General features: G+C 49.4%; 1 protein-coding gene across 4 annotated transcripts in view; it reads left to right on the forward strand.

The window, feature by feature from the left end:
- TNRC6C (trinucleotide repeat containing adaptor 6C) overlaps positions 1–21,323 on the forward strand; it is a 73,850-nt gene that overhangs the window by 13,203 nt on the left and 39,324 nt on the right. For all 4 annotated transcript variants that reach the window (XM_059671372.1, XM_059671374.1, XM_059671373.1 and 1 more), the window contains exons 2-3: positions 13,913–14,012; positions 14,732–14,753. In XM_059671372.1, coding sequence (XP_059527355.1) covers positions 13,950–14,012; positions 14,732–14,753 — 85 coding nt within the window. In that variant the 5' untranslated portion in view covers positions 13,913–13,949. The remainder of the gene's footprint in view (positions 1–13,912; positions 14,013–14,731; positions 14,754–21,323) is intronic.

Consider the following 21,323-nt stretch of genomic DNA (forward strand, 5'->3'; position numbering starts at 1 on the left):
TGGACCTGGCACCGACAAACCAATACTCGGCTTCCCCCAAGTGGGACACAGGCCCTGCCACCGCCCCAGAGCAACACCCCACCAAATCACAGCCAACGCTGCCAAGACCCCATGGCACAAAATGCGGCCCCCAGCCCAGCCTGGAAACAGTCACTGTGGTCGCCGGGTAATGACGTCACATAGCAATGCCCGGCTTCCCCTCCCTAGCGACTAGCCTCCTTGGAGTTTCTTCAGCGCAGGAACACGACTGGCTTTATGGCCAGGTGCAAACATTTCACACTTTAGCCAGATGTCTGTGAAGCATTTTCTCATGCCTCATCTCATTTGATCCTCACAGAAGTCCTGGAGGAGGTAGATAGGAGACTCGGTGGAATCCTATTTTCTTTGCATTAGCCAGAAAATGAGATTTAGAAAGTTTAGAAACTTGACCTGACTGAAAAGAAGTAAGAAATGGTGGACCTTGAAAATGACTTCAGGTTTTCTCACTGCACAGAATATAGTCAAACACTGATACAGTTAAATATTTCACCCTTTGTTCTCCCTGCGTGATCTACAATAATAATCTGCTTCGTGTTGATGTTTACTGCTGTGTTGCTGACAATTACCTGAAAGAGAAGTTGGGGTGCTTCACTGGGCTGGAAAAAGTTTAGCTAAATCAGAAAGCAGGTCTAATTAAGCAAATTTATTATCTATATATATAAAAGCCTAAGAGACTATTAGGATGGAACAACTGGGGGCAGACACTCAACACAGGAGCTGCCCCCAGCCTGCAGGCCCTGATTGCCGATGGGGCCTGCCAGCCAGCCTCCTGGTCACTGCCCCTGGCCAGCAGGCCCCGATCGCCTGATTAGGGCCCAGCCCTCGGGCTGGGACGGGGAGTCAGGGGTGGGTAGCAGCAGACGTGGCCCCTTTCCCAGGGGGGTTGAGGGCCATATTTATAAAAGGCTAAGTGGACTCGCGCATGCGTGATGCATATAAAGCTCTTGCTGGTGCCAATTGCACGTGTGTGTTTTGATTTGTCATCGTCGATCGTGAATTTGGCTGATACTTCTATTATAAAGAAAGGGAAAATAGTGATATTAAAATATTTCTTCTAATTAATTTCCTTTCAATGTGCACGAATCTGTGCACTGGGACACTAGTACTTAAATAATTTTTAAAAAGAGTAATGAGAGAAACGAGTGGTAACAAATAACCACAAATTTTAAAAATGGGAAGAATTAGAATCGTGTGGCCCTGGCAGAAGCGCACAGTTATTAATGGAGCAGAGTGGCCTTCAGGCCCCTCTGTTGTATGTGACTTTGACATATGAAGAGTCAATGTCACAAATGAGTGGAGAAAGGAGGGGCCACTTAGTCCTGGGTACGAGTGGCACCCAGGCACTCTGTTCACTGTTTATTTCAAAAGAAACCAGAGTAAATCCAGTGTCTACCATACACCTGAATGAATTTTAGATAAAGCATCGTCTGTATATAAAAAAAAGGAAATCTAGGAAATAAAAATAAATAAATTTAGGGAATATTTCTGCACTAAGTATTTTATAAAAGTTTTTCATGGGATTTATGAGAAATGAAAACATCTGAATGCCACAAATAATTAAAGCAAATTAAAAATGGGAAAAAATATAAACAACATGGTTAACATTTAACATATAAACTCTTATAAATTGATTTTTAAAAATCCCCTAAGAACCCAGTGGATATAAACAGTCAATTCACAGAAAATTCATTCAGGGTAACAAATATGGGGAAATACATTTATTAATGATCAAAGAATTGCCGATTAAAGCCAGTGAGATACTTTTTCTATCTGATTAACCAAGATTACAAATTGTAATCTTAGTGCTTGGGAGGGTATTTTGAAATAAGCACTCTTGTACTCAGCTAATAAAAATATAGATTATTAAAATGCTTTTGGATAGCAGTTTGGTTATAAGTACTGAAACCCTTAATTACATCCTTTTGTTTCATTAAGGCTGCTGTGCTGCTGGAAATTGCTCACGACAATAGTCGCAAGTACAGAACAAACTACACGAAAGGGGATTTGTGACGGAAATAGTGTAAAATGGGAATCCCCAAAGAAACAACATGGGAATTATTAAGAAAATCATTATCTATCCACACAATGACAGTATTGTGTTGTCATTAAACGTTATATTGATGAAAATATATTTGTTTAGTGTGAGAATACCTTGTTATAAATGAAAAAAGCAGAATGTGAAGTTTTGTATAAAGAATTATTTCAACCATCTCTAAGTTTAGCAAATGCCCTGAACTGAGCCAAGCCGCATCGAGGTGTAAGTTAGACGGTGGTCACCTGCCCCCAGCGGTGCTGTGCAGTCAGCAGCGCTTCCCGCTCTTCCGCCTCCACTGCATCTCCTTCCCAAACCGGCTTCTCCTCTGCAGGGCCCAGCTGCCATCTGCTCTCACAGGAGGCCGCTCCTGCACTCCAGTGACTCCCGGTTAGGAACTTGCAGCTCCCCCTTTTCTCTTTTGTCTGAGCATCTTTGGACTCCACAGGGCTTGGTGATAACCAGCACCTTTCCCAGTCGGGGCTACTGTCTGTCTCAGACTTCACAGGCTGCTTCCAGGGATTTGAAATGACACGGATGCTTTTTCAGTGTTGGGCGCTCTTCTTTGAGCTGAATGTTTACATCTCTTATGGTACATGAGCCTCCAGATGGATAACCATTAGTGGGAGAAGCAACATTAAGTTCTCAAGGAAACTTTTGTACTTTCACTTGAGAGAGGCAAGGGTGTAAGGTAGTTGTGTGCTTACTACAGTTTCCTAATATGTAAGCTCCGTGAACCCTCAGTACGCACACATCACACTGAAGAGTGAATTACCACTGCATGGGCATATCTCTAACCAGAATGGGTTCGCTGCAGGTCCTGACTCCTAAGCCAGAGACCTGGCACACTGTGGCCAGGCGTTAATAAATAATTGATGCAGAAGTGACGGATGGACGTTTGAATGGCTGCCTCATCCTCTGAGCCTGACCTTTAAATGCTGATGTTCCTGAAGCCACTTTTCTGTCAATTCTCACGCCTTCCCTGCTAGTTTTCCCCTGTGACTGTGGCTTTGATTTCTATCTCTACGTTGACATCTCTGAGGGTTTCCTCCAGCTGATTGGTTTCCTCTGAAGCCAGAAGGAAGTGTCTAGCTGCCAGCTCCCTGCCCAGTTGAATGCTCAGCGTCTCAGACTCACCTCGTCCTGCTCCGGTAGTTATCTCCGTGAGCAATGCTGTCCCACCTAGTCCCACCAGGGAGAAACCTGGGTGCTTCTTGATGCCTCCCTCTCCCTTATGCTCATAGCCAGGTACCCACCAAGGTCAGTTCCTTCTAGCTCCTAACTATTTAAACCCCGCTTTCTGTCCCCAAATCCACTGCTGCTCCCCAGATCTAAACTGCCAAGCCTACACTCTCAGATTGACAACAGGAGCTAGTGACTGGTCTCCACTGGCCCACGCACCCCTTATAGTCCGTTCTCTGCATGGAGTGGCACATAGAAGCACAGTGTGATGATTATTCTCTTGCTCAGAAGTCTTCAGGGGCTTCTCATTGTTCTGAGGATCAAAAACAAAACTTGAACCTAAGTCTCCCTGATAAGACTTGCTCCGGCATTTATTTCTTCCCCACTCCCATGCTTTAGGCCCCCTGCTCACCGGCTCTCCCTCCCACAGGCCACACTCCCTCCGCTGTGCTGTTGTGCCCCTGCCGGTCGGCTCAGTATCCTTCAGCACTAAGCTCACTTCCCTGGAAAGCTTCCAAGTGCTCCTGCGCAGGCCAGCCCTGCCCTGTCACACATGAAGGCGGCTGTCTGTCCTTCCCATAGAATCCAGTTAGGCCTTTAACTTGATGAGTCTAGGTATGGCCTCGATGTATTATTTCTGTCATCATAAAGAATGGCTTAATAAGAGCTATAAAATTTGTCTTCTAAAATTTAATTGGTTTTTACCCAGTGATTTCACAAGGTAGATAAGCTTTGGTTTGTTATTTCAAGGGCACACTGTGTTTTATTTGTTCTAAGAAACACATTTCCCACCTTTAACGTGTCTGAAATGGATGTGCCTCTGCAGACATTGGCAGAGCGTGGAGTTTCTTGTGGTGCATAAAACTATGGTGCGTCTTATGTTTGAAGGCACCTTAGATTAGATAAAATTTGGTTTTTGTAACCAGTTCACTCTGGGAGATCTACGGGAGGCCTGGTGGTGCTCAGTCACTCCACGGAGCATTTCTAAGGCGGCTTCTCCCTGTGCAGGGGGGCGGGCCATGCGTGGGCTCCACAGGCTTAGTTTTCCCTGAATGCATCTCCCCTTCTTGCGTTCGGAGGACACATGCAGAGACCCTTCCCGCAGCTTCCTCGTGTCTAGCCGTGCGCATGTGAAAAACTCTGGCGAATTGGATGTGAGCAGACATAGCTGACCTCCCAGGGCCTAATCCCAAAGAAAGATTTACTCTCCAGTTCCTCTTTTTCCTCTTAGTGAATGAAGCGGCTGTGGGGATGGCCTCGTGGAACAGATACCCGGCCGGCCTCTGGACCGGGGCTTGTTCGTTCGTTTGTTTATAATCCACCTGAGGATATTTTCCACTGATTTTAGAGAGAGGGAGAGACAAACATATGTGAGAGAAACACATCGATTGGTTGCCTCCTGCACTCGCTCTGACCAGGGTCTGGGCCAGGGAGGAGCCTGCAACCGAGGTACGTGCCCTTGACCAGAATCAAACCTGGGACCCTTCGGTCCGCAGGCCAAGAGCCAAACCAAGTAGGGCTGAGGCCTCTTTGTTACAGCAGCTCTGCCTGTACTGTAGCTAATGCATCGTCTCAGAGATTGTCTTGATTTGGCTTAATTTCCAAATTAGGAGTCATTCTTACCACCTTCCGTCCGGAGCGGACACTCTCGCTCTTGCACTCCAGTGAGGGAGGCAGTGTGGTGTGAGAGTGCAGACCTCCGCTTGGTCGACAGCCCTGCCAGGGACTGTCACAGTGGGCTGCTCAGTGGATCCTCTGAGCTTCAGAGCCGCCCCCCCCCCGCCCCCCCCAACGTGCAGGTGATGGCCATGGCACCAGATTGTTTTGAGGAGGGAATGAGGTCATCTGTTTAAGACTTGCCAGCCCCGTGCTGCGTAAATGACAGCCGTTGCTATTATTATTTTCTCTGAGGCTGCGCCTCACACTGTCCGCGGCCCTGGTGGTTTTTCCGTTGGACTTGTGACCCCTGGGGGATAGTTGCCGTGGCTCCCCAGAATCACGGAGATTTTGAGAGCTCCCTGAGTTTTCCTGTCATGCTTTTGCCTGGAAGGAGGTTTGATAAGCCTCGCCTTTTGCATTCTCCCAGCACTTGGCTCTGTCCCTATGTGAGGGGACAGACCTGTACAAACCCGCGCAGGACCTGCCTGCTAGGGAGACCTCTCGAGGGAAGCCATTAGGACAGAGGAACTGAACTGTAAATAGTAACATAAAATAGTAACAAATATCTGTTAATTGCTTTCATCATGGGGCAGACTGTAGTTAGCTCTGGGTGCCTGTGTTGTTGACCTGTTACTAGGTGCAGTCCCGTTAAAGTCCTTTCTAGACTTTTTTTTTTTAATCAGAAAGCCAGAATGGTGGCAACGAGCAGTAGGTTGATGTTGGGGAAGTAATGGGAAACATTTTTTTTTAAAGCTGCTTTATGAATATAACACTGGATACGCTGTTCTAAAAGTTTACATACTTTGAGTATTAGAGTTGATGTGAGACGGCGATTCCCAGGCAGTAGGTTAAGATGCAGAAACAATGATCTATGACTAGTAAATACTTACTAGTTACACAGTATGTGACTAAGCGGGCCAGGGTCTCCAACTATCCAGCACTTCACTGCTTTGTGCTTGTTGAAATGATGACTGAAGGCTAAACCTGGTTATGTAAGAACAGAATTGCAAATTACAGAGCACTTGTTTTTCTTAATTAGGTAGCTAGTTCCCACAGTGGTCAGCAAACTGCGGCTCACGTACAGTGCGATTGAAACTTTGTGGGCCAGGCGCAAAAGTCGGTATTTTGTGGAAGAGCCACACTCAAGGGGCCAAAGAGCCGCATGTGGCTCGCGAGCCGCGGTTTGCCAACCACGGCCCTAGGAGCTCTGGCCACACTTTGTTTTTTATCCATATTAACCTGTTGTGTGTTTAAAAATAAAATAGAAGCCGAAACCGGTTTGGCTCAGTGGATAGAGCATCGGCTTGCGGACTAAAGGGTCCCGGGTTCGATTCCGGTCAGGGGCATGTACCTGGGTTGTGGGCACATCCCCGGTGGGGAGTGTGCAGGAGGCAGCTGATTGATGTTTCTCTCTCATCGATGTTTCTAACTCTCTATTTCTCTCCCTTCCTCTCTGTAAAAAAATCAATAAAATATATTAAAAAAATAATAAAAAAATAAAATAGAAAAGTAATATTTTTTTCTTCGGTTTCAGTATAGAAACTGTTCAGGCAGGCATTTGACTCTGGCACATACCCTTGAGACCGTCTTTCTAACAGCCTCACAGGCCAGCCCTGGACTTGGCGGGCGTTTCCAGATGTGGGGCCTGGGGGAAAGGTGGTAGCATCGCTTTCTGTAGTGACTGTCCCCTCGTCCAGGTTGTCACGAAGCTCTTCTGCCCGCCTGTGCATGTGCCTACCCTTGCAAATCAAAATCGAACTTTGAGCACGAGGTAATTTAGTGGCTCCTGAAACGGAATTACAGTTAACAGTCCTCGTAGTTCACAGAATTATAGAAGTTTTTCATAAAAAGCTGCCTGCGATCAGCGGCAGTCCAGACCTCACTGCTACTGCCCGGGCGGCGTTTCATCGTCTCAGTGGCGCGTCTGCAGTTGTACGGCCTGGGACTTGGTCCTTTCTCTTGTAATCACGAAGGAGAGCCTTTTCCAAATTTACCCAAATGCACCTGAGTTTTAGACACAGAAATACTGTGGAGTTGAAAAAAGTGACATTAGCCAAATTCAGGCAAATGGCTGAAGTAAAGAAAGCTTTAAGAATGTGGAACTCGCCGAAACCGGTTTGGCTCAGTGGATAGAGCGTCGGCCTGCGGACTGAAGGGTCCCGGGTTCGATTCCGGTCAAGGGCATGTACCTGGGTTGCGGGCATATCCCCAGTGGGAGATGTGCAGGAGGCGGCTGGTCGATGTTTCTCTCTCATCGATGTTTCTGGCTCTCTGTCTCTCTCCCTTCCTCTCTGTAAAAAATCAATAAAATATATTTAAAAAAAAAAAAAAAAGAATGTGGGACAGCAGGCAGAAGGAGGAACCACTGCCCCCGCTGAGTCCAGAGTTTATTGGATGGAGGACACAGCTGGGACCCCCAGGTGGCAGAGAAGTCACTGAGCAGGGAGGGGTGGCAGGGAAGTGGTTGGATTGCCAGGCCAGGAGGGGGTGGGGCTGCAGGCCTCTGTTCCCGCTGGCTCTGTAGCGCCCTCTACTGGAAAAGCTTAGCATCGTGCCAGCTGGCAAAGAAAGAAGTGCTGCGGGGCCCAGATCTGCTTTCACAGAGCCGCCAAAAAGCTGAGTGCGGAGCGAGAAGCAGGAAATTAATAAACAGCACCCTTCCCCACCGTCAAGTTCCTTAGCACTTGGGGAAAGCATGCTTATCATTTCATTGGTTTAAAATGTTTCTAGCAAACAATGAAATCTTCATTTTTTATAACCTCTAGCTCGCACCCCAGGGCAGGCCAGCAGGGACTGCTGTTTGTGAGACTGCGTGGAGAGGTACTTCTCTTGCTTTAAGCATATTTACAATGCACATATTCAAGCATCATTCTATAAACGGACTGAAAATGGAGCAACATTAAGAAGTACAGTGTCGCCGAAACCGGTTTGGCTCAGTGGATAGAGCGTCGGCCTGCGGACTGAAAGGTTCCAGGTTCGATTCCGGTCAAGGGCATGTACCTGGGTTGCGGGCACATCCCCAGTGGGAGATGTGCAGGAGGCAGCTGATCGATGTTTCTCTCTCATCGATGTTTCTAACTCTCTATCTCTCTCCCTTCCTCTCTGTAAAAAATCAATAAAATATATTTAAAAAAAAAAAAAAAAGAAGTACAGTGTCATTTTCTGACTTAATTTGAGGTGGTGTTAAACTCAGAAATGAAATAAAGAAGAGGTTTCAAAAAATATTACTTATAACCCCTATGCTTGTAGTTGGCATTTTAATATAGTGATACTAAAGCAATTTTTATAGTGGTTAAAACTGTCTATTGAAGCTGATTGATTTTGAGAAAATAGTGCTAAATCCAGTCAGCACTTGCTGAATACGCCTAAATTAAATAGATAGATAGTTGAGAAGCTGTATTTATCAGGGATCTCTGGGCCCAGAGTTGAACCCCATATCAGGTTTTCTACTTCCTCTGTTTCCACTGCTTCTGAAACAGACACCAATCAGAGCAATGCTGTTCTCTCCAGCAGGAGCTGCTGGGAGTGCTAACTGGGGAGGATTGCCTGTGCATGGACAGAGGAATGTATGAATAGAATATGACATTCACGCCGCAGTACACTGTGGAGCTATTAGAAATCATAGATTAAATCTATCGATTGGGAAGGGATTCGGAAAGAGATTCACACCCGCCCCCGCCCCCCAAATGAGTAAAGCAAGATGCAGAAATGTTTATAACACGATCCCAGTTTTACAAAACAATCCTATATAATAAAAGGCTAATATGCAAATTGTCCCCTCAGGAGTTCGATCGACCTGCTATGACATGCACTGTCCACGGGGGGGGGGGGGGGGGCGGGCAGGGGCGGTGCAAAACAAAGGAAGGCCCTGGCCAGCGACCCCGGGGAAGGAAGGCCCTGATTAGTCCTGATCGCCAGCCAGGCCTAGGGACCCTACCCATGCACAAATTCCATGCACCGGGCCTCTAGTGATCAAATAAAATGCATTGTAAAGGTATATGGGTATGTGTGTTCACACATTGATAGTGAGCGTGGAGAAAGGCTGTGGAGTAGTGGTTCACCTGGGTCCTCTAGAAGGGAGGTGCAAAGAGTGGACCTTCGATGTGATGTGGGGGAGGAGGTGGGTAAGAGGTTGCCAAGTAAATGAGAAAGAAGAAAAGTTAAATATAAATGTATATAAAATCTTGTGTATCTAAATGTAATTTTTAAAAGTTGAAATTAAAATTTAAAAATGAAATTATCCCAACCTGATCATTGCTTTTCTTTATTCCGCTTGCAGTCTGACTAGAAGCCCATCTCACAATTTCTCCACATAGAAAAGTACCACTTGAATATATAGTTAATACCTATTAGTGTTTTCCTCTTTCAATGGGGCAAGAAGGTTTCCAAATCTAAGTTGATAATCTTTTTGCCAGCCCTGAAAAGGCAGAGAGAAACTTATTAAATATCACTGATCATTTCAGACAAATAGCGTTTCCCTAGAAAGAAAGTGCACTGACAGCGTGTTTCCAGGATAACTTCCAGCTGAGCTTGTGGGCCAGGAATCAGCACCAGCAACATCTGGGTGATGACAGGCATCTCTGTGCCACGGAGGCAGAAGGCATCTCTGCCAAGGTGGTCGCAGCGCAGAGGACAGAGCGCGCTGCTGGTTCCAGCCCGACGGGCAGCCCCGGACTAACGGACTAACGACTAACGGGGATGATGCAGCAGGAGGCGTCGCCCACGCAGGCCGCGATGTCCTCGCCGCACTCTGCGTCTCGTGCATCTCGCTATTGTAATAGCGCTCATTTGTTTGACTCATTTATATGATTATCCTTGAAAGCATATGAACTCTGCCACGTTCACTCCTGAAATCCCAGAGCACTTATAATGCCCTTGTTCAGGAAATAGTTGTTAAGAACCAACCCTCTTTTTGTCTCTGGTGCAAAAAGTGAAAAAATGCTGTAGTGAAAGCATCAGCCAAATACTAAGCCCAAATAGTGGAGCGGAAAGATACCACCACGCACATCATGCCATTTCAGAATTCTAGGGTTAGAGGCTTAGAACGTCACCTAGAAAGGACCGGAAAGCGCAGTGGCCCAGCCTTCCCCCGAGTAGGTGCCAGGTGTCAGGATGTGTGGCATGGCGCCTTCCCGGCTCCTTTTCAGCCGAGAACTCTCTTCAGCCAAGTCATCTGTGAAACCAAAACTCACCCTCCCAGACACGCCCTCCAGACAAGGGACTTGAGGGTTGACAGCAAATCGAGGGCATAACTCGAGGAGGACAAGGGCGTCCCGGGCGCCCGAGCTGACTGGTTGCAGCCGGCAGCACTGGGTGGGCGTGACGTTTGGCTGAGGAGTTTGCATGTGCGGTTCCTTCTGCTCAGTCTGCAGCCCTCCGTCCCACGGTAACAGTCTGGGCTGGTAGAAATGGTGCAGTGGCACAAACAAGTTTTATTTAAAGATAAAAGAGCAATCCGGCTCCAGAAAGCTCCACAAATGCCCAACAAGCATGGGAAAAGACGCTCAACATCACTAGTCATTAGGGAAATGCAACCCCACAATAAGTCGTCAAATTAATGAGAATAGAACGGTGGTTGCCAGGGGCCGGGGAGAGGGCAACAGGCAGTGTGGGACGGTTTTGCAAGATGAAACGCGTTCCGGGCTGTGTAACGGTGTGAGTGTGCATTCCTGAACTGCTCGCTTACGGATGGTTGAGATGATAAACTTTATGTGCATTTGATCGCGATTAAAAACTTTAAAATATAAACGAAGCAGAGGATATTAGAGCACTCTGGCAGGGTGCTCCCAGTCTAGAGTGAGCAGGCTAAGTGAGGGCGGGAAGAACTCGGGAGCGCAGTGGGAGAAGGGGCCCATGTTCTTAACTGGAGGAAGGTGGGGGGTCAAAAACAAAAATTTTGTCAGGAAATTAGTACAAGAGGAGAAGGAAAGCAGTAGGAACTCTCGAAGGAACAGCTACACAAGAAGTAAATGTAATGACAGTATGCTCCCCAGCACTGTAGGGATCACTTATATATTCTTTAGGAAGCAAACGACATTTATGGGTTTTACTGCAGGTTGTGATGGGGTGGGAGATGGGTTTATTGTAAGGACCACACCCATACCCATCACTATGGGGGTTACGTTGCTAATGTCTCCAGTCGTTAAGTCGAGAGAGAGCAAACCCAAGCCAGGATTTGGAGATGTGGAGGGACGCGTCCCCTTCATGGTGGACGTGGGGTTAAGTGAGGAAGGAAGGCAGAAGAGAGGAACCGCCTGCTCCCACTGTTCTTTTTACAAGACGGGTCAGTGTGTGGCCACAGGCAGAGCGGTAAGGAGCCCGAGGAGGGCCTGTGGGCGCTGGCAAGGGGTCTGTCTTGCTGTGTATCTCTTATGTTGTGTTGGTTTTCCCATGAGCAGGTATTACTTTACAGAGGAAACTGTGATTCGATGTTGGTTTTTCAGTTATTAATGAAAAGTGGCAGAATTGTACACTGAGAGTTAGAAGTAAGAGGAATTACTGCTCACTGGGGGGAATTAGATGCAGCGTTTTGAAGAGCATACCTTGAATTGTGCTTTGTCTTGTAAACACGAGCTCAGGCGGGAAAGTGTAAGATACCTCCCACTGCATGAGCCATGAACACTTTATTTGCAGCATTTTATTTCACTGTTACAGTAAAACCTTAACTGTACTGCTGGGGGAATAGCTGGCTTTAATTAATTTAATTTTCAGAGTAATAGAATTAAGCAAAAACAATTTTCCATTTTCTATTGAGTACCTTTTAATAATGTAGTTATACTTGCCTACTGTAAATTTCATACCTGGAGATAATTTAAGGCTTTCATTGTGCTGTATGCAGATTAAGACAATATAGCAATGGGACCCTGGCCAGTGTTGTTTAGTGGTTAGAGCGTCGGCCCTAGCACTGAAGGGTCGCAGATTTAATTCCAGTCAAGAGCATGTACCTGGATTACAGGTTCCATTCCCACCCTGGTGGGGGTGCGTGTGGCAGGCAACCAGATGATATGTCTCTCTATCTCTTCACCCTTCTACTCTCTCAAAAAATCAATGGAAAAAAATATCCTCTGGTAAAGATTAATAAAACAAAACAAAACAAAAAAAAGAAGCAATAGGGGTGGGTGACCACCACATGCCTGGTTTTTATTTGTTTACTTTTCCAGAGCTGTGTGGTGCAGCTTGCTGGCTATAGGACCAGCCGTCACTCAGGGGCCTGCCTGGGCCTCCTAAGAATGTTGTAAATGTCGCCCTGGCTGCGTGGCTTGTTTGGAGCGTCGTCCCGCACATCAGAAGATTGCATATGGGGGCAGCCAATCAATGTTTCTCTCTCCCGTCCTCTCTCTAAAATGAATAAAAACATATCCTTGGATGAGGATTTTTTTTTTTAGTGTTGTGAATTCAGATTTCTTAGTGTCTCCACACCTTTTAACTTGAAAAGATTCCTGGAAAGTATCATCTAAGACGGGTGGGGAACCTTTTTTTCTGCCAAAGGCCATTTGGATATCTATAACATTTGAGGGCCATACAAAATTATCACCTTAAAAACTAGCCTGCTCGATTTGGTCAGACATTGAATTAGCTCACCCCTGAGCCTTGGCAGGAAGGAACGAAATTTTTTTGGCGGCCTTCCATGCCCTCGGCTGGGCGTTCCCCACCCTGCCCCAAGGCTGGGGGTCCTTCTCCCTGAAGGCGGCACACTGCAGCGCACTGGATGGCAGAGCAGCCCCTGGTTTGCCCAGGCCAGAGCTGGTCTGCAGTCGCCAGGCAGCAGGAAGCACTGCTGGTAGCACAAGCCCAGCTCACCAGTGGCTTGGCTCACAGGAACTGGGGGCCCTGGTGCAACCCTCCTAGTGGCCGGCTGCACCTGCATGGCTCAGCATGCGGTGTGCAGAGGAAGTGGGAGCATGAATGCAGCAGGCATGGACTACAGGGTGTCCTGGTTGGGAAGGTCATTTGAGAGGACCATGAGAGACACGTGTCAGGGTGGGACAAGCAGCAGGAGGACGGAGTGCAGAGTCTGTGCTGAGAAGGTCCCACTGCCAAAGATTCTGGTTTGGTTGGGCTGGGTGGAGCCCAGGAATCTGTGTTTAATAGGTACCCCAGGATTCTGATGACTGGTCCCTGAGACAACACTTGAAGGAGTGGTGGCCTGGGCTGGACTGTTTGGAACTGTGTCTTACTCCATTTCGTACCCTTAGCCTAAGAAAAGGCTGGTGTTCAGGTGTGGACTGAGTGAATGAGCTGCTGAGCCACCAAAGCAGAGGGCCTTGCAGCAGTATGGAGGCATGCCACCTCTTCTCCAAGGCCCTTAGACATGCAAAACACTGTCTGTCTCCAACTCTCCGAAGATAATGTGTGTTTATTCTTTGACTGGGGGGCCCAGTGCATGAATTCGTGCACCTTGAAAGGAACTGTGGGCTGTGAGGCTGCGGTGGGCACAGAGGCAGGTCTCGGCCCATCCTCCATGCCCTCGCCCGGCCCCTCCTGCCATGGCCCCGGTCCCCTCTACCAGCAGCCCCACTCCTGCCACCGCCACTCCCATGTGCTGACACACAGCCCCACTCATACCTGCTGACGGCGCGGAGCGATTGGAGCCAGCGCCAGCAGTGGGTGCGAGCGGCGGCTGCTGCCCCAATCGCCCCTCAGGAGCAGGGGGAGGTGTAGAAGCCCTGAGGGGCGATCGAGGCTGGTGCCACGCCAGCAGCAGGTGTGAGCACTGGGTGGGACTGGCCACGGGAGCAAAGAATTTTCAGTAACCACCAGAGGCTCCCCCTGATGACAGCAGCCAATGTCCCACCTTGGTCTGGCGCCCCCACTCACCTGCTCCACTATCCCACTGCGGCCGACGCCCGCCATGTTCTGCGCGCACCCCCTGGTGGTCAGCAAACCTCATAGCAACCAGTTGTTCAGTTCCGCCATTCGGTCTATTTGCATATTAGGGTTTTATATAGATAGATTTAAGATGGACATTGTGCTGATGCCACTTTTCTTTCTACTTAATAGGGAGAAAGAACCAGAAACACAAAAAGAGGAACGTTTGATGGAAGAAAAGAAAAAGAAAAAGCAGGAAGAAAAGAAAAAGAAGGAAGGTGCTCAGAAAAAGGTTTGGCTGGAGTCGCTGCCTCCTTGTCTTTACGATCATCCCATGTCGCATTTGCATTGTCATGGCCATCACGTTACAGAATTGCATTCTCTTGTAGAGTCAGGTGCTAAATCTGTAATTAGCAAAAAATAGTTATTGTGCTATGGAATAAGTATAGAGTGACAGCCATAGCATGTCTGTCTTAAGGACCTAGAAGTATAAGAGCTGTGTTTCAAAGAAGTTTGATTTCAGTTATCGGAAGTAAAGAATGTTCATACTATTCTCCTTGGAATAAACTGTCCAGAACAAGCCTAAGAGATGAGAAAAGGGCCATTCAACCCATTTTTTTAGAAAAGTTAGAAATAATTTTTGCAACTTTGGTAAATGTTCTTTTACAAACCCTATTAGTAAACATTAAAAATTAAAAGCCCTGAGTCATGCTTGAATTTATGGCATTTAATATACCAAGTGATGCCATTCATTTTTGTTTTTGCCTAGCTTATAGTTTAAACTGTATGCCTATAGATTGTATTAAAACACAGCTCCAATGAGCTCCCAGACAGATGTGGTTGCCTTTCAACCAATATTGGCATATAGTCAACAACTAGACACTTTTAATAAATGAACTGGGAAAATACTGTTTTTTAAAATTCCCAGTATTAAAGTCTGTTTATAAACTTTCATAGATGTGTACATCCTACACGTTATTCCTAAAGAGTTTCTGATTTTTTTTTTTTCAGGCTGCTGATCAAAAAACCAAAGGTAAGTTTATTTTATTTGCGGGGGGGGGGGGGCAATTTTATGGCAGTACCAAACTTTTTATGATGAAGATGACTTTTTCTTTAATTGATGGTTAAAAACAAAGACTCCAACCTTGCCTTTGAATCTACTTTACATTATTCACCGTGAAATTCTTCCTTTATCACTGGGTTTACATCTGCATCTCATTGGCATTTGTTTAACCTAAACGCCTAAAGAATATCATGTTAGCTTTGTAAGCATTGCTTTCTAATTTTCCTTTGGTTTAATTTCCACCAAACAGGATTAAACTGATCAATTGCTTCCATTTAAGAACAACTAAGGGATACTGAACTCTTCTAAAGCTTCTAATTTGTCTTTGCCAGCTATTTATAACAAAAAGAGAGATGCTTTTTATGTGTTCCCTCTTTGCTTATGAACATGTAAGATTTCTTTTTATTCTCCGAGTCCGGAATGTGCTCATCACTGTCTCGGTGGGTCCTGGCAGCACGCGATGCTCGCAGTGACCCGCGTCCCTGTGGTTCGCTAGCAGTGACCCCGTCCCTGTGGTTCGCTCGCAGTGACCCCGTCCCTGTGGTTCGCTCGCAGTGACCCCGTCCCTGTGGTTCGCTCGCAGTGAGCCCGTCCCTGTGGTTCGCTCGCAGTGACCCCGTCCCTGTGGTTCGCTCGCAGTGAGTGACCCCGTCCCTGTGGTTCGCTCGCAGTGAGCCCGTCCCTGTGGTTCGCTCGCAGTGACCCCGTCCCTGTGGTTCGCTCGCAGTGAGTGACCCCGTCCCTGTGGTTCGCTCGCAGTGACCCCGTCCCTGTGGTTCGCTCGCAGTGACCCCGTCCCTGTGGTTCGCTCGCAGTGACCCGCGTCCCTGTGGTTCGCTCGCAGTGACCCCGTCCCTGTGGTTCGCTCGCAGTGAGCCCGTCCCTGTGGTTCGCTCGCAGTGAGCCCGTCCCTGTGGTTCGCTCGCAGTGAGCCCGTCCCTGTGGTTCGCTCGCAGTGAGTGACCCCGTCCCTGTGGTTCGCTCGCAGTGACCCCGTCCCTGTGGTTCGCTCGCAGTGACCCCGTCCCTGTGGTTCGCTCGCAGTGAGCCCGTCCCTGTGGTTCGCTCGCAGTGACCCCGTCCCTGTGGTTCGCTCGCAGTGAGTGACCCCGTCCCTGTGGTTCGCTCGCAGTGACCCCGTCCCTGTGGTTCGCTCGCAGTGACCCCGTCCCTGTGGTTCGCTCGCAGTGACCCGTGTCCCTGTGGTTCGCTCGCAGTGACCGCGTCCCTGTGGTTCGCTCGCAGTGAGCCCGTCCCTGTGGTTCGCTCGCAGTGAGCCCGTCCCTGTGGTTCGCTCGCAGTGAGCCCGTCCCTGTGGTTCGCTCGCAGTGACCCCGTCCCTGTGGTTCGCTCGCAGTGACCCCGTCCCTGTGGTTCGCTCGCAGTGAGCCCGTCCCTGTGGTTCGCTCGCAGTGACCCCGTCCCTGTGGTTCGCTCGCAGTGAGCCCGTCCCTGTGGTTCGCTCGCAGTGACCCCGTCCCTGTGGTTCGCTCGCAGTGACCCCGTCCCTGTGGTTCGCTCGCAGTGACCCCGTCCCTGTGGTTCGCTCGCAGTGACCCCGTCCCTGTGGTTCGCTCGCAGTGACCCGCGTCCCTGTGGTTCGCTCGCAGTGAGCCCGTCCCTGTGGTTCGCTCGCAGTGAGCCCGTCCCTGTGGTTCGCTCGCAGTGAGCCCGTCCCTGTGGTTCGCTCGCAGTGAGCCCGTCCCTGTGGTTCGCTCGCAGTGAGCCCGTCCCTGTGGTTCGCTCGCAGTGAGCCCGTCCCTGTGGTTCGCTCGCAGTGACCCCGTCCCTGTGGTTCGCTCGCAGTGAGCCCGTCCCTGTGGTTCGCTCGCAGTGACCCCGTCCCTGTGGTTCGCTCGCAGTGACCCCGTCCCTGTGGTTCGCTCGCAGTGAGCCCGTCCCTGTGGTTCGCTCGCAGTGAGCCCGTCCCTGTGGTTCGCTCGCAGTGAGTGACCCCGTCCCTGTGGTTCGCTCGCAGTGAGTGACCCCGTCCCTGTGGTTCGCTCGCAGTGAGCCCGTCCCTGTGGTTCGCTCGCAGTGAGCCCGTCCCTGTGGTTCGCTCGCAGTGAGTGACCCCGTCCCTGTGGTTCGCTCGCAGTGACCCCGTCCCTGTGGTTCGCTCGCAGTGAGTGACCCCGTCCCTGTGGTTCGCTCGCAGTGACCCCGTCCCTGTGGTTCGCTCGCAGTGACCCGCGTCCCTGTGGTTCGCTCGCAGTGAGTGACCCCGTCCCTGTGGTTCGCTCGCAGTGAGCCCGTCCCTGTGGTTCGCTCGCAGTGACCCCGTCCCTGTGGTTCGCTCGCAGTGACCCCGTCCCTGTGGTTCGCTCGCAGTGACCCCGTCCCTGTGGTTCGCTCGCAGTGACCCCGTCCCTGTGGTTCGCTCGCAGTGACCCGCGTCCCTGTGGTTCGCTCGCAGTGAGCCCGTCCCTGTGGTTCGCTCGCAGTGACCCCGTCCCTGTGGTTCGCTCGCAGTGAGCCCGTCCCTGTGGTTCGCTCGCAGTGAGCCCGTCCCTGTGGTTCGCTCGCAGTGAGCCCGTCCCTGTGGTTCGCTCGCAGTGAGTGACCCCGTCCCTGTGGTTCGCTTGCAGTGAGCCCGTCCCTGTGGTTCGCTCACAGTGACCCCGTCCCTGTGGTTCGCTCACAGTGAGCCAATTGGAAGCGCCACTAGAGCCTCCTCGTTTGTGACGTTTTTGTTTGGTCACATAAAGGCAGTTTCCCAGTTAGAGAAAGTTAGAGTTCATGGCTCCACAGCAGCGGTTCTCAGCCTTCCTCACGGCCCTTTAACACAGCTCCTCATGTTGTGGTGACCCCCAATTTCATTGTTACAAACTGAACATCATTAAAGTATAGTGATTCATCACAAAAACAATATGTAATTATAGATGTGTTTTCCGATGGTCTTGGGCGACCCCTGTGAAAGGGTCATTCGACCCCCCCAAAGGGGTCGCGACCCACAGGTTGAGAACCGCTGCTCTAAAGGAAGCTGACCTTTCTGAGAAAAAATGGATCAGATTACCTGCGTTCTTTTTAATAGCTTATTGAGTTATAATTGACATACAGTAAACCAAGCATGTCAAACTCAAAGGCTAACACAGGCCAAATAAACAAGGTTTAACTTTATGTGGGCCGCAAAAAAAAACAAAAGCGTCAATTTTCTTAGAAACGTAGGTTTATTTCAATAGAGACATGCTGAATACAAAGGGCTGAAATAAATGAGTCATCATTAACATAAAATAATAGAACATTTTAATAAAAATGAATATTTTTTCTTGAGCATTCACTTACCAGACACTGAATAACTGCACAAATTAAGTGTAACGCAAATAAACCTATTTTTCTTGTTCTCCAAAAGCGAAATATTTCCTGTTGCGCAAGCCAAACAGGTCAGTCCAGAACTAATGGTGTGGCCATCGGCTGCTGAAACATTCACTGCTAGTATTAGTGGAGAGAAATGGTGCGCCTGCACGTAAGGTGCATAATACGCATAAGGGAAATGAATGCAGCACGATTATAATAATCAGGCATTAGCGAACGTTGTCGTTATTAATAACCTATAATAATAAAAGCATAATATGCTAATTAGACCAGATGTCCTTCCAGACATCCTTCTGGATGAAGCCAGGGCTGTGAGGGAATCCCGGGACCCGGGTGCCAGAGGGAAGCTGGTGTCGGCAGCCAGGGAAAGGAAGGCCCATTCTTGCACATATTTTGTGCATTGGGCCTCTAGTTATGTATAACAGGATATTGTAAAAATTAAGTCACAAAATTTTTATTGAAATGTTTTTTACATACCGTTATATTGTATTTTTGCTGAGCCGCAAAAATAGTCTTTGTGGGCTGCGAGTTTGACATGCTTGCAGTAAACTGAACATTAAACTTAAAGAGAACAATTTATACATTTTGGCCTGTGCACACCTGTGAAACATCCTAGCAATCAAGACAATGCCCATAAGCCCTGGAAGTTTCCGCACTCCCCTCCCTTCCCCATCTGTGTGCAGGCTCCTCCCCCCCCCCCTCAGGGTGAAGGCCCCTCCCCCCACAGGTGTGCCAACCCTGATCTTCCCTGCACTGTGGAAGCTTCCTTCCTAGACTGTCGCATAGACAGTGTCACACAACAGGGCCTGGCTTCCTTCAGCGCTGGCACTTTGGAGAGCCAGCCCTGTTGTGTGTGAGGAAGTCACTGCTTCTATCGCTGAGCAGTAGCCGCTGTCTGGATACATAACCGTTTGTGGTGCCACCCGCCTGGCCGTGGGTGATCTCTGGGTGCGTGCTCGTTTCCTCTGGTGAATCGGAGGCGATGGCTGTGAGGACTGAGACAGTGCCTGCTGAGGCTGTCCTCCTGTGGGAACAGGCCAGAGGACACTCGTTCAGGCCTGCCTGCCTGCGAGGCCACTGGAATTGAGCACTCAGACCGCCTGTCCTACCGAAAGGAGCGGCTGAAATAGAGAGGCGAGGGCAGGGAGGCCAGCGCCTGGAGTCCTTAGAGCCCCTTGAGGACTTGAGAGTTGACCTTTTAGACCAGGGGGGCCAGGAGAGCTCCCAGCGGACGAGGGACAGCACAAGGCTACATCTCAGGCCGCTGAGCGCCAGGCTGAATGGGAGTGACGGTTGGAGAGAGCCCTGGCGCGCGGAGCCCAGCTCAGACCCAGATGCCTAAGCCGCAGGGCCGGGTGACAGGAAGGTCAGGTCGGTAGATGGAAGAGACTGGGCTAATCGTTTCATCTGCAGGTGCCTGCGGAACACCTGCTGTCTGCCCGGCCCTGTGCTGCTTGAGCTGGGGGGGAAGATGCAGGAAAAGAGACGTGCTCCCCACTCTCGTGGAACCTAGCGACTGATGGGAATGGCCACAGCGCCTGTCACAGCCCGAGATACTGCTGTGGAGGAGGGGACCTGAGCGAGGCCGTATGTGGGCAGGCGTCCTGAGTGGTGCTTGAGGGTCTAAGGGATGAGGAAAACATAGTGGCCTGGGAGAGGGGAGGGCTGCGGCTCCCCACACAGGGAACAGCACTGGACAAGGCCGGCTGGCTGGAGGGGGCATTTCAGGCCAAGACCACTGCAGCCGGCACAGCGTGAGCGGTGTCAGAGACTGGGGGGCTGGGACAGCCTGGGCAGGCTTGTCCGCTTTCCCCCCATCCCCAGCCTTCTCTCCTCGGTGTCGGAGTCGGCAAACTCGCCTCCCTCTTTTGGCAGGTGGCTGGAGTCCACACTTTTGGGGGGACAGCATCCCAGGATTATTGCTATTCACATCTTCTTAAGGAACACACACGGTCCTTCTGCAGGGGCGGTGCACGCGTCCCGAGAGGACAAGCCCTGGGCGCTTAATTCCCCATCAGCGGCCTTGTTTCTTGAGAGCTGGGTTTGCTGTTTGCAGAGCTTGTCGGTTCAGGAGCCTGCGGCGGGGGGACTGCAGCTGTCACTCAGCGGACTTCCCCTCATGACTGTCCCTGTGCTCTCATCGCGGGCATCCCAGGTGACGTCACAGACTGAAAGGTCATGGAAAGCCCACACTAATGCTCTGTTGGCCCCGTGGCTTTAACATAGGCTGTTACCAAAGTTTCCTGTTTCAATCTTCTCAGTCAGCGGCTGTTGTTCAGAAACTGGCTCATGTGATGGTCGGCACGTTGGAATACCTTTTGGAGAAGCGTTTCCCATTAGCAACAGACACTAAGTTAATGTAGTTAGTAGTGAATGAGTTCCTGCTCATTTTGAGTTGTGCTCCAAAAGTTGCCATGTTGACAGATCAGCCAGAAGCTGTTGACAGCAAACAGAAGGCCACCGCTGTACCCTCTGGGACTGCCGAGAAGCACGGCAAATGCTTGTCGCTCAGAGTTGTCCCGCCTGCGTCTCATTCTGAGGAGCTTTCTCCGTCCCGCACTGCGGCAGGTTGCGGGAGGCAGTGGAGGGTGGGGCTGTGCCTCGGGATCCCTGGCTGCTTTGGCAGGAGAGCAGTTCTCTCTGAGAGTCACATTCGCAGTCAGTCATATATGTCTGGTGACATGTAAATTTACAATTTTAAGAAACTCCGTATCTTTGAGTATATATTCTGAAATGGATGAAATTAATGCAAGATTTTTAAACATTTTTTCTTTCATTGTCTTGTGTTGTATCTGCATAAGAGAAATTCCATGCTTTACATACAAAACTTCTTAAGTTCTAAGATGCCATCAATTATAGGACATACCATTGATTTAGTAATGTTCTATTGATAGAGTTTGAAGGTGAATGAGGAAACTATATTAAATTCATGTACCAATTGTAAGATGTATCCAAATTTCAGAAATAAGACATGTGAAGATGTGTGGGCCAAAATGTCCCTCTAGGTTAACATCTACACTAATAAAAGACAAACATGCAAATTGACTATACCTTCGCTATGCCTTAAGCCACGCCCACCAGCCAATCAGAGTGACTATATGCAAATTAACCCAACCAAGATGGCAGCCGGCAGCCACAGTGCTGAAGCAAGCAGTAGGCTTGGTTGCCCTTCCTGCCTACTGCAGCGGCTCTAAGCTCCACTCAAAGCAACAAAGTTTCAATTAT

Source organism: Myotis daubentonii, chromosome 16, assembly GCF_963259705.1.
Source record: "Myotis daubentonii chromosome 16, mMyoDau2.1, whole genome shotgun sequence".
Taxonomy (NCBI): Eukaryota; Metazoa; Chordata; class Mammalia; order Chiroptera; family Vespertilionidae; genus Myotis; species Myotis daubentonii.